General features: G+C 40.6%; 1 protein-coding gene across 4 annotated transcripts in view; it reads left to right on the plus strand.

The window, feature by feature from the left end:
* The window catches only part of L3MBTL3 (L3MBTL3, histone methyl-lysine binding protein), a 124,486-nt gene that overhangs the window by 79,587 nt on the left and 31,007 nt on the right, over window positions 1-13,892 (plus strand). For all 4 annotated transcript variants that reach the window (XM_025382843.1, XM_025382844.1, XM_025382842.1 and 1 more), the window contains one exon: window positions 6,241-6,390. In XM_025382843.1, the coding sequence (XP_025238628.1) occupies window positions 6,241-6,390 (150 nt within the window). The remainder of the gene's footprint in view (window positions 1-6,240; window positions 6,391-13,892) is intronic.

Genomic DNA, 13,892 nt, shown 5'->3' on the forward strand with positions numbered 1-13,892 from the left:
AGCGGAGGTTGTGGGGAGCCGAGATCGCGCCACGGCACTCTAGCCTGGGCAACAAGAGCGAAACTCCATCTCAAAAAAAAAAAGTAGACATTCTACATATCGAGTGCCTTCAGAACTGAATCTTTTCTATGTAAGTTTTAGTCTTGGAGAAATGAAACAAGAAAAGAGGAAACAATGTTTTCAGCAATATATAAAGGATATTAATGAAGTCCATGGAATGTTTTAAACAGTAGTAACTCTTGGTATGCCCCTGAAAGCTGTAAACATCGTATTAATTCAGCATGCATCTATTCATGAACAAACCTTTGTGTCACCTGCTGGGTTAGGTGAGGGGCTGTATAGGGGAGAGGGTCCCTCCTTCTAAAGAGGCCAGTCTGGTGTAAACAGATTCTCCTAGAGGCAAGAGTGGAGTGGCGCTCAGAGAGAAGCATCAGCTTTTTATGAGGGAAGCAGAGCATTCATAACGAGGTGTGTTACGGAGTTTTTATTGCTGTTTACTTTTTGCTGATGTTCTTTTTACACAATAGGGGTTAAATGTCACTCTTCTTTTTAAATAATAATAATCGGTGGGATTTATTGATGACTTCCTATGTTCCAGTTACTGCTTCAAGGACTTAACATGTGTGATCTTATTTGGTCCTCACAGGAACTCTGTGAATGTTCGGCACTTTTCTAGTTCTTGTTTTACAGATGAGGAGACAGAGAATTGAAATGCTTAAGTAAGTGCCTGAGATTGTACATTGGTGGAACCAGGATTCAGCTCAGGCCTGTAAAGTCCCTGCTCTTAACTGCTGGGCATTCATGCAATGCACAGTGTCCTGATAGAGCCCGCCTTGTAGGTTTTTTTTTTTTTTTTTAATGTTTTTTGTCAGGACAGAGTGTGAAAATGATTCTCCTTAGAGGAGCCAGTGGGGCAAGTATTTGCATATTTAGCTGATACGTGAAATAATGTGCTAATAGTGTAGGATGCACCTCAATAAAGTACTTACAGTAGAGAGCAGTATCATCCTATGGGACTCTATCCTTCTGCTTGCTGAGGAGTTGCATAATAGTAAAGAGCTGTATATATACATGTGCACGTGTCTAACCATGACAGAATATATACACGTTATGTGGTAAGCCACACCTTATTAAAGTTTTGTCACTAGAAACTTAGTATGTGAGAAATTAGAAGTCTATAAGCCTAGTGAGAACCAACTTTTTCCATAGATGTTTAATTAGCACTGGTGAGTTTTTTGAAGTTCATATGCAGTTTTAGAAGTTAACAACTTTGTATCTGTACATAACAGAACAAATATGGAAGAGAAAAAGCAATATTTCTAACGATGCAGATCACGTATGTCACTTGTGTTCTTTGAAATGACACAGGAGTCGTTCCAACTCCTCAAAAACATGATTACGTGTGAATATTACTCTAATTCTTATACAAAGAGCTTGTTAATGGGAGTAGATAAAATAGTGAAATACTTGATCCATGTTCTATAGGTTGGCTTTTGTGGTTAAAGCCATCAGATAAGATTATTTTACAAAGCTCTGTGACCTTGAGCCGATACTTAACTTCTTTGTGCCAGTGTCCTCATTTATAAAATAATTGGTCACAGTAGTATCTGCTTAAAAAGAATAGTGTGATAAGTAAAGAAGTTAATTTTGGAACAGTGCCTGACACATAGTAAGCACACAATCCATGTTAGCTCTATGAGTACAGACAGCAGGCAGTAGCATCTTGCTAGAAGATGGTACTCTCAGATCAAGTTCATTGTCATGGGTTAGGAATAAGGAAATTCTTCAATGTGCAAGGGTACTATTCACCCATATACTACAGTGGTTAAGAGACGGCCACAATTCCTGATGTAATTCCATCAGGAACCGATTGAGTGACAGTGAACAACATTCCTTTGTAAGCACCAAAGGAACTACTTCTTAGGATTGTGAGAATTAAATAGGTAATGTAAACATTTGGTCTGGGTAATGCACTTAACCCGAGGTCAGTTTTGTTATTATCATCCTCAATTTACAGATGAAACAGAATCTCGGAGCCTGTGCTTGCTCATTATTGAGTGGAGGATGAAGCAGCAGAGCAGGATCAGAATGAGGCTCCCTGATGCCCCCCTCCATGCATGTCCAGTCACCTGAGCTCCTTTTGCATTTTGTGACTTTTCATTTCATCATCACCTCCCACTTCAGGAGCCAGCCGCTTTCCTCTCTACCCCAGAGTAGGTGTGAAAATGGGAGGTTTCTTGACCCTTTTGACTCTTCTCAGGGTTCAAAGAAAGGGGGTTAACATAAAATCGATAGCTGATAGGCCACCCTTGGTAGATCATTAGTAAATCACTGCTGTGAGGGCTGTGAATGTTTTTCCCTGCTTTAGGTTGAGGTTTTGAAATTGAAATTACTCTCTGGTCCTAGCAATCTATTTTTTAAAAAAAAGGAAAAAAAAAGATATTTAAATGGTAAGTCTCATTCTGGCCAGCAGTCTTACCTCTCTCTTGAGCTTTCCAAGTTTACATATGGTGATTTCGAGAGATATTCTTTCATTTATTCAACAAATAGGTGAAGATGCTGCCCTCCTAGGGCTTAGAATATAAATTGTCTACACTGTAACTGTAATTAGTGCTAAATTGGGGACCCAGACCATCTAAGAATCCTGCGAGTCTTCCCATCTTTGGAGGTGGATGAGGTAAAGAAGAGAACCTGTCACTTTCTTCATATCCAGTTAAATTTCCATTTTAATATATATACAGTTATTTAATAATTATAAGGCCAGGTATTTAACAATGAATGAAATGCTGGTCATGATATTCCAGGAATAGCTGCATACGGTTTATTTAAAGAAACTAAGAAGTTGTCTTTGAATTGTTATTTTTTTTTACTGTCACAAAGCTTAAGTAGATAAATTTGCAACAAAAACACACAATATAAGGAACAAATAATAGAGTGGAGTCAAAGATGGTGAAGACCTGGGGTTGGGTTAATAAATTTATCTTGTCAGAAACAGAGTCAGAACAGCAGGAGGAGCTGGTTGTGTTTTTTATCTTTTAGGAGAGTGAATTTTTAATCATTTTTGGGTGGAGGGGCATGATTCGTTAAAGATGATAAAGTTGGTTTTAAACATGTTTATTGTGAGGTGACCCTAAGGCATCTGAGTAGAAATGTTTAGTGAACATTTGTGTTTTCCTTGAGGTCAAGATGAGTGTTAGGTCTGACACCTCTTACTAGGGAGCCACGAGGGACCCAGACTTCCCTTTCTCAGGCCTTTAGCAGTTTCACTGTGGGCAGGAATCCCACACCCACCAATCAGATGCTGCCATCCGGCTTTGCATCTTGAGGAATGAGGTGAAGGCAGGTCAGACCTTGTGATTGCAGCCTCCATGGAACTGAGGACTAGACCAGGGCCTGGAAAGGGCAGGGGGGCTGAGAGCAGTGACGTGAGGGCCACATGCCCAGCAGCAGCCTCCTCCTGTGCAAATCGTTTTGAGGGAGTGTGTTGCTTGTACCCTGCTCCCTACCCAAGCCGGATTTTTCTGGCCTTCCTGTTGAGCTGTCAAGTGCCCTTCCAGTGAGTGTTTCTGCTCAAGCTAGGCAGAACTGGTTTTGGTCACCTGCATTCATGAACTCTGAATTAGGATCCCGTGAAACATATAAAGGGCTGGTGTTCAAAAGAGACATCATAGTTGGGAATGGATTTTCCTTCACATTATTACTAAATGAATAAAATGAAGTAGTACCATCACCCCATGCTCAAGGTGATGCGTGAAATAGTGTGTTCATTTTGCTGAGCTACTTCATTGCTATGTGACCTTGGGCAAGTAACATCTGTGCTTGGATGTAATAAACAAATTCCACAGTTTCTGATGTTACCCCCAAATCTTCCCCTTAGTCATTCGTCTCAGGAAAAAAAAAAAAAAAAGAAAAAAAGCTCCTCTGTTACCACCCTGTTCTTCAAGCCAAAAACCAAATGGCCATTCCTGAACTCTTCCTTTCCATTGCTTCCCATCTCCCATCCATCCACAGGTCTTCTTGGGATGACAAAGGATCCCATGACTGTCCTCTTCATTTTTGCCCCATCTCAACCACACAAATCCAAGTTACATCATATATTTACCTGTTGAACAACTTCTCTGTCTTCAATTTAGTCCCATTGAAATCTTCTCTGCTTTCAAAATCCTCTCTCCAAAAAGAGAAAAATAACTTTTAAGTAACTTTTCTTGCCCCAGTTCCGTCCCTTGAAATCTTCTCTGCCTTTAAAATCTTCTCTCCCAAAGGCATCCTGAGTAATTCTTAAAATTGTAAATCAAACTTTGTCTTTCTCTTATTTGAATATCTTCCATCAGCTTCAGATACAACGTTTGCTAAAAATATAAAGTCCTGACTGGCCTGCTAGGTGCTACATAGTATTTGCCTGCCTGCTTCTCCTAGTTCATCTCGTCCCCATCACACTCTAGCCAACCTGGTCTCTCTTTCCCTCAAACAAGTCAAGCTTTTCCTGTTGGCACTGCTCCTCCCATCCCCTGGAACATTCTTCCCCACATTGTTTCCCTACAGGTCCTACTTCCTGACTATTATAGCTCTGCTCGGGTGCTTTGCTCCAAGGAGGACCTTCCTCACCACTCCATCATAGCATCCTCACACCCTCTTTTATATCATGGTATTTCTTTTTCATGGCATGTATCACCATATGAAGTTATCTAATTTATGTGTATAATTGTGTATTGCTGATCTCCCCCTGGAATATCAGCTCCATGAAACCAGAGAGCTAGTTTCTTGTCTTTTTATTGTCCACTGAGTTTCCAGTGCCTGGAAAGGTAATTAGCACGCAATAGATACATGATAAGTGCTTGGTGAATAAATGAATGAAATAAAGACTGAAGTTACTTAACTGTTATAAGCTTTAATTTGTTGTATGAAGTGCCTTTTTCTAGGATGTTGGCAAGATAAAGTAAAATATTGCATGTAAAGCACTTAGCACAGTGCTTGATGTATCATAAGTGCTCCATAAATGTCACTGGTTTTTGTTTTTGTTGATGTTAAGCTGACATTATATAAATTTATGTCAGCACATGATCACATGTTATTTGCTTTCTTCTTTTGCATAGATACCAGTGTAGATGAGCAGTATTTAAAGAAACTAAAGTTGGAATTTTTGCTTATCAGATATCTGTGATAAATCTTGTAGGCCATTATCAGAATCACCTGGCTGGCAGCCCTTTTAAACTCTTCCCTCCTTTTCTTAGGAGGGTGTCTCAGATCCTCTTGGTGCAGAGTAGCTAGACACTGCTTAAAAATTTTCGCTGGGTGATTACCAACATTCTCACTGTCTTCTACACTGAAGAAAAGAACATAGAAGATTCTGATGTAATTTACCTAAGGCCCAAACCATTTCCAGATTTAAGAATGCTTCCCAAAAGCAGAGAGGCACGATAGGCAGTTATTGGGAGAGGCCCATGTATATTGGGGTCTGAGAGACAGCAGTTGCCCAGTTGTTTCAGAGACTGGAATGCTGAGGCCCTGGGCACAGGAATATACTAACTAATGATGAGTTAACAATGAGTGACCTCGATTTCCTTTCAGGAATCATCACCAAATGAGACCTGAGAGACCAACTGGTAGTCACAAATGGAAGGAAAATGAGCTCGATGCATCATTATCCAAGTTGGCCTCTGGTCCTTTTTCATATTAGGAACAAGATTAGCTACAAATTGATCCATGTATTTTCTAGAACATCAGGCATAGGTCTAGACCTGAACACAGGAACAGCCCATGAGGAAACCTCCTTCCTTTGGAGTGTAGTAACTATTAAAAAAGGAAATTAAATAGCGTGTGACTGCCCTGGGCCTGGAGCATCCCCTTAGGGAGCAGAAGCAAATCTGCTCCATTAACCAATCAATCAGTCTCTCCCCCACCTCTGTCCTGAATGATGTCTTAAGCGTTTCTTTCTTGGGGCTGATTGTTTCCAGAGATATACACCGAGGGAGTCCTTCAGTGACCCTTGCTCAGTTCTGAAGATTGCAACAGATTCTTTCTTAAAGTCTAGTGTAAAAACCCATTTCCTATTTGTATATATTTGTTATGTTTTAAAGATAAAATATGCTGTATGTATGATTATAAAATATAACAATTTAACATACTCAGTTAAATGTTAGAATTTTATATTCTGTAGCCTGTCATTTTAATTGGAAGAAGTATGGCCTAATGGAAATGTTCAATGTTCTTTTTCTTTTCTTTTTTCTTTTAATCTGTTAGTGCTGCCAACTGTCCCTATTCAGAAATCAATTTGAATAAAGACCGTATTTTTCCAGACCGCTTAAGTGGTGAGATGCCTCCGGCTAGTCCATCATTTCCAAGAAATAAAAGGACAGATGCAAATGAAAGCTCTTCATCCCCTGAAATCAGGTAATCAAAGAGCTAATATTAGATGTTTTGTTTCCTATAGCAATGTTTTCTTGGAGACTGTTGAAAATATACCTGACTGGCCAGGTGCGGTGGCTCACACCTGTAATCCCAGCACTTTGGGAGGCCGAGGCAGGCGGATCACCAGGTCAGGAGATCGAGACCATCCTGGCTAACATGGTGAAACCCGTCTCTACTAAAAATGCAAAATATTAGCCAGTGTGGTGGCGGACACCTGTAGTCCCAGCTACTCGGGAGGCTGAGGCAGGAGAATGATGTGAACCCAGGAGGTGGAGCTTGCCATGAGCAGAGATCACACCACTGCCCTCCAGCCTGGGCAACAGAGCGAGACTCTGTCTCGAAAAAACAAACAAACAAAAAAGAAGAACAGATTCTGTGGCTTCTTCATAATCAAGACAGTGTATTTCTGAGTACATCACTACTTAAGGTGCCATGGCCACTCCTGGTATGAAAAGACACGGTCATCAAACAAAGTATCCCTGCGCAGTAGGCGATTGCTTAGTGGACACTTACAGGAGTAATGAAGACTGCCTTTACTACAGAGAGAGGGTGAGTCCTGGGTTTACTAGGAGCTGTTTTTGAATGTAGCCTGCAGCATGTAAGCTGCAAGATTGGAGAGATTCAAATTCTATTGGAACAACTGGTTTCATTTTTAAGTTTGTCTCCAGTTCCTTGATACAGTGTCTCACGTAGAGTGTCTGATCATTTACTCACTCAGGAGGACCAGTCATTCCTGTAATAGGCAAGTCAAGTCCTATCCACTCCCCGAGTTTTCTCATATATTAAAGGGAGGAAAGCCTCTGTCTTGACTCATTTCCAGTACTATTTTGAAGGTGGAATAGCATTGACATAAATCATGAAGCATTAAAGCAAAGTATTGGCTGGACACCTATGGCTCATGACTGTAATCCTAGCACTTTCAGAGGCTGAGGCAGGAGGATCACTTGAGCCCAGGAGTTCAAGACCAGCCTGGGTAACATAGTGAGACCCTGTCTCTATAAAAAATTTTAAAAGTCATCCAGGTGACCCTGCTATTTGTGAGACTGAGGTAGGAGGATTGCTTGAGCCCAGGAGTTCGAGGCTGCAGTCAGCTATGATTATGCCACTGCGCTCCACACTGGGCAACAGAACAAGATGGTGTTTCAGAAAAAAAAAAAAAAACACACAAAGAAAGCAAGATATTAATGGTTTCATGACCCCAAAAGTAGTGCTGCCTGGAAGATTTCTTGTATTCCGCCTTCCTTTGTCTGTCCTGTGGCTTACAAAATAATAGTGGCCAGTGATTGCCATAGTTGCTTCTTTGCCACTATCACCATCTAACATGGTGTGAGGATCCCTTTAGAATTCCCAGTTTATCAGTCTGTCTTTCTGTACCACCATTTTTGGTCATGATCAGAGATCTGATTAATTAACAGTGAACCAGTGAACAATAGCAGGTTCCTGGTTACATACCCTGGAAGGAGTGGTGTAAGGCGTTACCACCGACTTTTTTTTTTTTTTTTTTTTAGTACTTTAAGTTCTATGGTACATGTGCATAACGTGCAGGTTTGTTACATATGTATACTTGTGCCGTGTTGGTGTGCTGCACCCATCAACTCGTCAGCACCCATCAACTCGTCATTTACATCAGGTATAAATCGCAATGCAATCCCTCCCCCCTCCCCCCTCCCCCCTCCCCATAATTGGCCCTGGTGTGTGATGTTCCCCTTCCAGAGTCCAAGTGATCTCATTGTTCAATTCCCACCTATGAGTGAGAACATGTGGTGTTTGGTTTTCTGTTCTTGGCGATAGTTTGCTGAGAATGATGGTTTCCAGCTGCATCCATGTCCCTTCAAAGGACACAAACTCATCCTTTTTTATGGCTACATAGTATTCCATGGTGTATATGTGCCACATTTTCTTAATCCAGTCTGTCACTGATGGACATTTGGGTTGATTCCAAGCCTTTGCTATGGTACCACCAACTTCTTAATATGAGGCAAAGAATCAAGCCATCTATCTCCTTTCCTGGGTATTTATAATTCAGTCGAAGAGAAAAAAATAGCTTTTTGACACATTTTTAAAATACAAAATTGCATGTGAAAATACCAAATACACAACAATATGAATATACATAATGCCATTAAATGGTAAATTTTATGTTATGTATATTTTGCTACTATTAAAAAATGCAAAAATGAATAAACAAAACTGCCAAATTGTGAGACTGGTTTATTGGGCATCTGCTGATGATACTCTTTGCCCCATAACAAAAAAGATACCCTTTCTCTAATCTGTTTTCTCTAAGGGCAAATTCCTGTGTCATCTCTGATCTGTCTGAGAAGAAGGATTCTAATCACTGGGCTTCCTAAACAGCTGCTTCCTTCACCCCCTGGTACTTGACAGATTTCTCCATCCACTGACCTACCCTGCAGGCCACCACCACGTTTCCGTTCTTTCTAAACACGCAGCCTCTCTTTATTGTTCTTTTCAGAAATTAAAATCTTCATGCTTTTTAAAATTATTTTTATTTTGAATTATCCAAATTATACATTAATACCTGCTTGTTTTTAAGTTTAGAGTGAACTACAGTTATCTCTATTAATATTTTAATGGTTTGTCCTTATGTGTTTCCAGGAAAGCATTTTTGCCTGTGTGAATTCACACACATGCATGCATACACCTCAGTTTCATATAGTAGAATGTTCTGATTTAAATTACTTAAGTTGTACAAGATGTGTTCCTTTAAAAGGTCATAAAATGTATACACAGAACTCTGTTTGCATATTTACTCTTTTTTTTGTTTTGTTTTTTTGAGATGGAGTCTCGCTCTGTCACCCAGGCTGGAGTGCAGTGGTGCAATCTTGGCTCACTGCAAACACTCCCCCTCCTGACTTAAAATGATTCTCCTGCTTCAGCCTCCCGAGTAGCTGGTACTACAGGCATGTGCTACCACAGTTGGCTATTTTGTGTGTGTGTGTGTGTGTGTGTGTGTGTGTGTGTGTGTGTGTGTTTTAGTAGAGACGGGGTTTCACTGTGTTAGCCGGGATGGTCTCGATCAAAAAGATCAAAAAAGATCAAAAAGATGAAAAAGGGATCAAAGAGCCCTTCTCCCTTCCTGTTGGTCTCTTATAAACCGTGACTTTGAGTGTAACCCAAGGCTTGAAACATATCTTTAAGAGGTAAAGAAATACCCTTCCACTCATGTCCCAGTGGATTGCCTTCTTTTCAGGAAAATCCTGAGCATGCCACGTTACTAGTAATCTTCTGTTTTGAATTGTGTGTATGCATGTGTCTTAATCATTTCAAAGTGTCTCATTTGGTTATTGTGAAAATGATCAGAGGTGTCCATGTCTACCTAACCTTTGAGAAGATACTGGCAGAGCAGCAGTGACCTTCCTCTGGCCTGAGATCAGCCAGGAGTGAGAAGCAGTGGTAGGACTCAGTTTGTCCTAGTGTCATGACTTTATACCTCTCCCTAGATAACCCTGGAGTCTTTTTCTTAAGGGTTCAGAGGTGAGTGCTCTGTAGAGGTGTTCATAGCCTTGAACTGCATCTTCTTGACTCACTTTCTGTACCAGCTTTGGCCAAAACTACAGTTTTAATATGTAGGAAATGTAAAAGAGCTACAACTTAGACTTTCCACGTATTTATTTAGAGTTTTATATTTTTTCTTTCTTCTTCCCACGTAACCAAGATGCAGTAAGTCAGTTCCACCTTGGATAAATCAGCAGTATACAAAGAGGTTGCCAACCTTTTTTCTGTTTAGTACTGTCTTAGTTATAGTTTAAGGTACATAAACCAGTGAGAGACCCTAAAACTTTGGAGGTAGTAGGTTGATGCAACTAAACTCTCTTAGGGGTTTTTTCCTCCCATGCAACTTTAACACTTGGCTTTTTGCCATTGTTCTGCATGCAAGGCCATCTAAACTCTTAATGTAGCTCTGAAGATTAGTTCTGTCTCTGATGCAGACCCAAGGAAGAAATGAGTAAGTAGTTGAAACCCAGCACAGCAAGAGCAGACCATGGTGTTTTCTGTTCCTCCAGAAAAGAGCAGCAGAATGTGGTGATTAGGAACATGGGGCACTGCTTGAATTTAAATCTCGGCTTCCCTATTTGCTAGGTTTATGATCTTTGATGAATTACTCAATAGCTCTTTGCTTTGAATCTCATAATTTATGAAGATTACACAAGATGAAAAGTGCAAATATAAAGCTCTTAGAATAATGATTAATAAGTCATAAGCCCTCAATAAATGTTATTTTTTTGTCTGTTTGTTTGTTTTTTGAGATGGGGTCTCGCTCTGTCACCCAGGCTGGAGTGCAGTGGCGGGATCTCGGCTCACTGCAAGCTCCGCCTCCCAGGTTCAAGGGATTCACCTGGCTCAGCCTCCCTAGCAGCTGGGATTACAGGCGCGTGCCAACACACCCGGCTAATTTTTTGTATTTTCAGTGGAGATGGAGTTTCACCATGTTAACCAGGATGGTCTCAATCTCCTGACCTCGTGATCTGCTGCCTCGGCCTCCCAAAGTGCTGGGATTACAGGTGTGAGCCACCGTGCCAGGCCAAATGTTAGTTTTTATTGGTGTTGTTGAAAGAGGAATAGATTACTTTGTTTCATTATATGTCTTTATTCCTTAGGAGCAAATCAATTACTGGACCATTTGTTTACTATTTTTTTTTTTTTTTTGGTGGGGGGAAGATTTTATTTGTTATTTATTTATTTATTTTTATTTTACTTTAAGTTGTAGGATACATGTGCAGAATGTGCAGGTTAGTTACACAGGTGTACATGTGCCATGGTAGTTTGCTGCATCCATCAACCCATCTCCTAAGTTTTAAGCCCCACATGCATTAACTGTGCTAATGCTCCCCTTTTTAATAATCACCATTCTAACTGGCATGAGATGGTATCTCATTGTGGTTTTGATTTGCATTTATCTAATGACCAGTGATGATGAGCTTTTTTTTCACATGTTTGTTGGCCACAAAATGTCTTCTTTTGAGAAGTGTCTCTTCATATCCTTCACCCACTTTTTGATGGGGTTGTTTGATTTTTCTTGTACATTTGTTTAAGTTCCTTATAGATTATGGATCTTAGACTTTTGTCAGATGGGTGGCTTGCAAAAATTTTCTCCCATCCTGTAGGTTGCCTTCTCACTCTGATGATAGTTTCTTTTGCTGTGTAGAAGCTCTTTAGTTTGATTTGATCCCATTTGTCAGTGTTGGCTTTTGTTGCAGGTGCTTTTCAGGTTTTAGTCATGATGTCTTTGTCCATGCCTATGTCCTGAATGGTACTGCCTATATTTTCTTCTAGGGTTTTGGGTTTTACATGTAAGTCTTTAATCCATCTTAGTTTAATTTTTGTATAAGGTGTAAGGAAGGGGTCCGGTTTCTGTTTTCTGCATATGGCTAGCCAGTTTTCCCAGCACCATTTATTAAATAGGGAATCCTTTCCCGCTTGCTTGTTTTTGTCAGGCTTGTCGAAGATTAGATAGTTGTACATGTGTGGTGTTATTTCTGAGGTCTCTGTTCTCTTCCATTGGTTTATATATCTGTTTTGGCACCAGTAGCATGATGTTTGGTTACTGTAGCCTTGTAACATTAACATAGTTTGAAGTCAGGTAGTGTGATGCCTCCAGCTTGTTTCATTTTGCTTAGGACTGTCTTGGCTATATGGACTCTTCTTTGGTTCCATATGAAGTTTAAAGTAGTTTATTTCTAATTCTGTGAAGAAAGTCACTGGTGGCCTGATAGGAATAGCATTGAATCTATAAATTACTTTGGGCAGTATGGCCATTTCAAGATATTGATGCTTCCTATCCATGAGCATAGAATGTTTTCCATTTGTGCCCTCTCTTATTTCCTTGAGCAGTGGTTTGTAGTTCACCTTGAAGAGGTCCTTCACGTCCCTTGTAAGTTGGATTCCTGGGTATTTTATTCTCTTTGTAGCAGTTGTGAATGGGCATTCACTCATAATTTGGCTCTCTGTTTGTCTATTATTGGTGTATAGGAATACCTGTGATTTTTGCACATTGATTTTGTATCCTGAGACTTTGCTGAAGTTGCTTATGAGCTTAAGGAGATTTTGGACTGAGACGATGGGGTTTTGTAAGTATACGATCATGTCGTCTACAAACAGAGACAATTTGACTTCCTCTCTTCCTATTTGAATACCCTTTATTTCTTTATCTTGCCTGATTGCCCTGGCCAGAACTTCCAATACCATGTTGAATAGGAGTGGTGAGAGAGGGCATCCTTGTCTTGTGCCAGTTTTCAAAGGGAATGCTTCCAGCTTTTGCCCATTTAGTATGATATTGGCTTTGTCATAAATAACTCTTATTATTTTGAGTTTGTCATAAATAACTCTTATTATTTTGAGATATGTTCCATCAATACCTAGTTTTCTTTGCTATTCTTTTTTTTTTTTTTTTTTGAGACGGAGTCTTGCTCTTTTGCCCAGGCTGGAGCTGGAGTGCAGTGGCGCTATCTCGGCTCACTGCAAGCTCCACCTCCCAGATTCATGCCGTTCTCCTGCCTCAGCCTCCCGAGTAGCTGGGACTACAGGCACCCGCCACTGTGCCCAGCTAATTTTTTTGGGTGTGTTTTTAGTAGAGATAGGGTTTCACCGTGTTAGCCAGGATGGTCTCAATCTCCTGACCTCGTGATCCTCCCTCATCGGCCTCCCAAAGTGCTGGGATTACAGATGTGAGCCACTGCACCTGGCCTCTTTGCTATTCTTAAGTTAAACTTTGAATAGATTGCTCAAGCAGGATGATTCCCATAATACCACATTACTCACCTGGATGTAATTTCCCACTTAGATTTTAACAAATTCTCTTTGCATTTTTCTTAAGAATTTACTAAAATTTGGTTGCCAGACATATTTTTTTTTTTTTAATGCACTTTGCCACACAAGAGACAATTTGCATCCCTGAAAGCAAACTCTGAGACAAGGATTTAATTGCAAGTGGTTTACTTAGGAGGTCAAGAAAATATCAGTAGGCAAGTGAGGAAGTGATTCAGGGAAGGGCAGGCAGCCAGAAAAAGCTTTGTTGTCACGCTGATTACCACCATGGACAGCAGGAACACAGACCTGCAGGGAAAACTCTGGGATTTCTTGTAAATACACATCTCAGAGTTAGCCCACCATAGGGATGAGGGAGCTGAACTACTGAAACACCAATTCCCTTGAACCACAGAGTGAGACTGTACATGTTAATTCCCCAGCACATCCTCCCTGCCAAGCAGCCAGAGCCCAGGGAAGTCCTGCAGGAAATCAGTGCAGGCGAGACAGGTGGATCAGGCTAGTGTGTGCTGAAGTGAAGCTGGGGGCTGTGGCACCAACCCATTACCTATTCCAGATGCCAGGCAGTCCCCAGAATGAGTGATGTGCTAGCATTGCTTTTGATTCAGAGCTTATATAATAGGACTAGCATAAATTAACTGTGTGAGGAATGAATGTCCTTTTCCTATCATAACATTATTTTAAAGGTCACCTGCTCA

The sequence above is a fragment of the Theropithecus gelada genome, chromosome 4, assembly GCF_003255815.1.
Source record: "Theropithecus gelada isolate Dixy chromosome 4, Tgel_1.0, whole genome shotgun sequence".
In the NCBI taxonomy this organism is placed as follows: domain Eukaryota; kingdom Metazoa; phylum Chordata; class Mammalia; order Primates; family Cercopithecidae; genus Theropithecus; species Theropithecus gelada.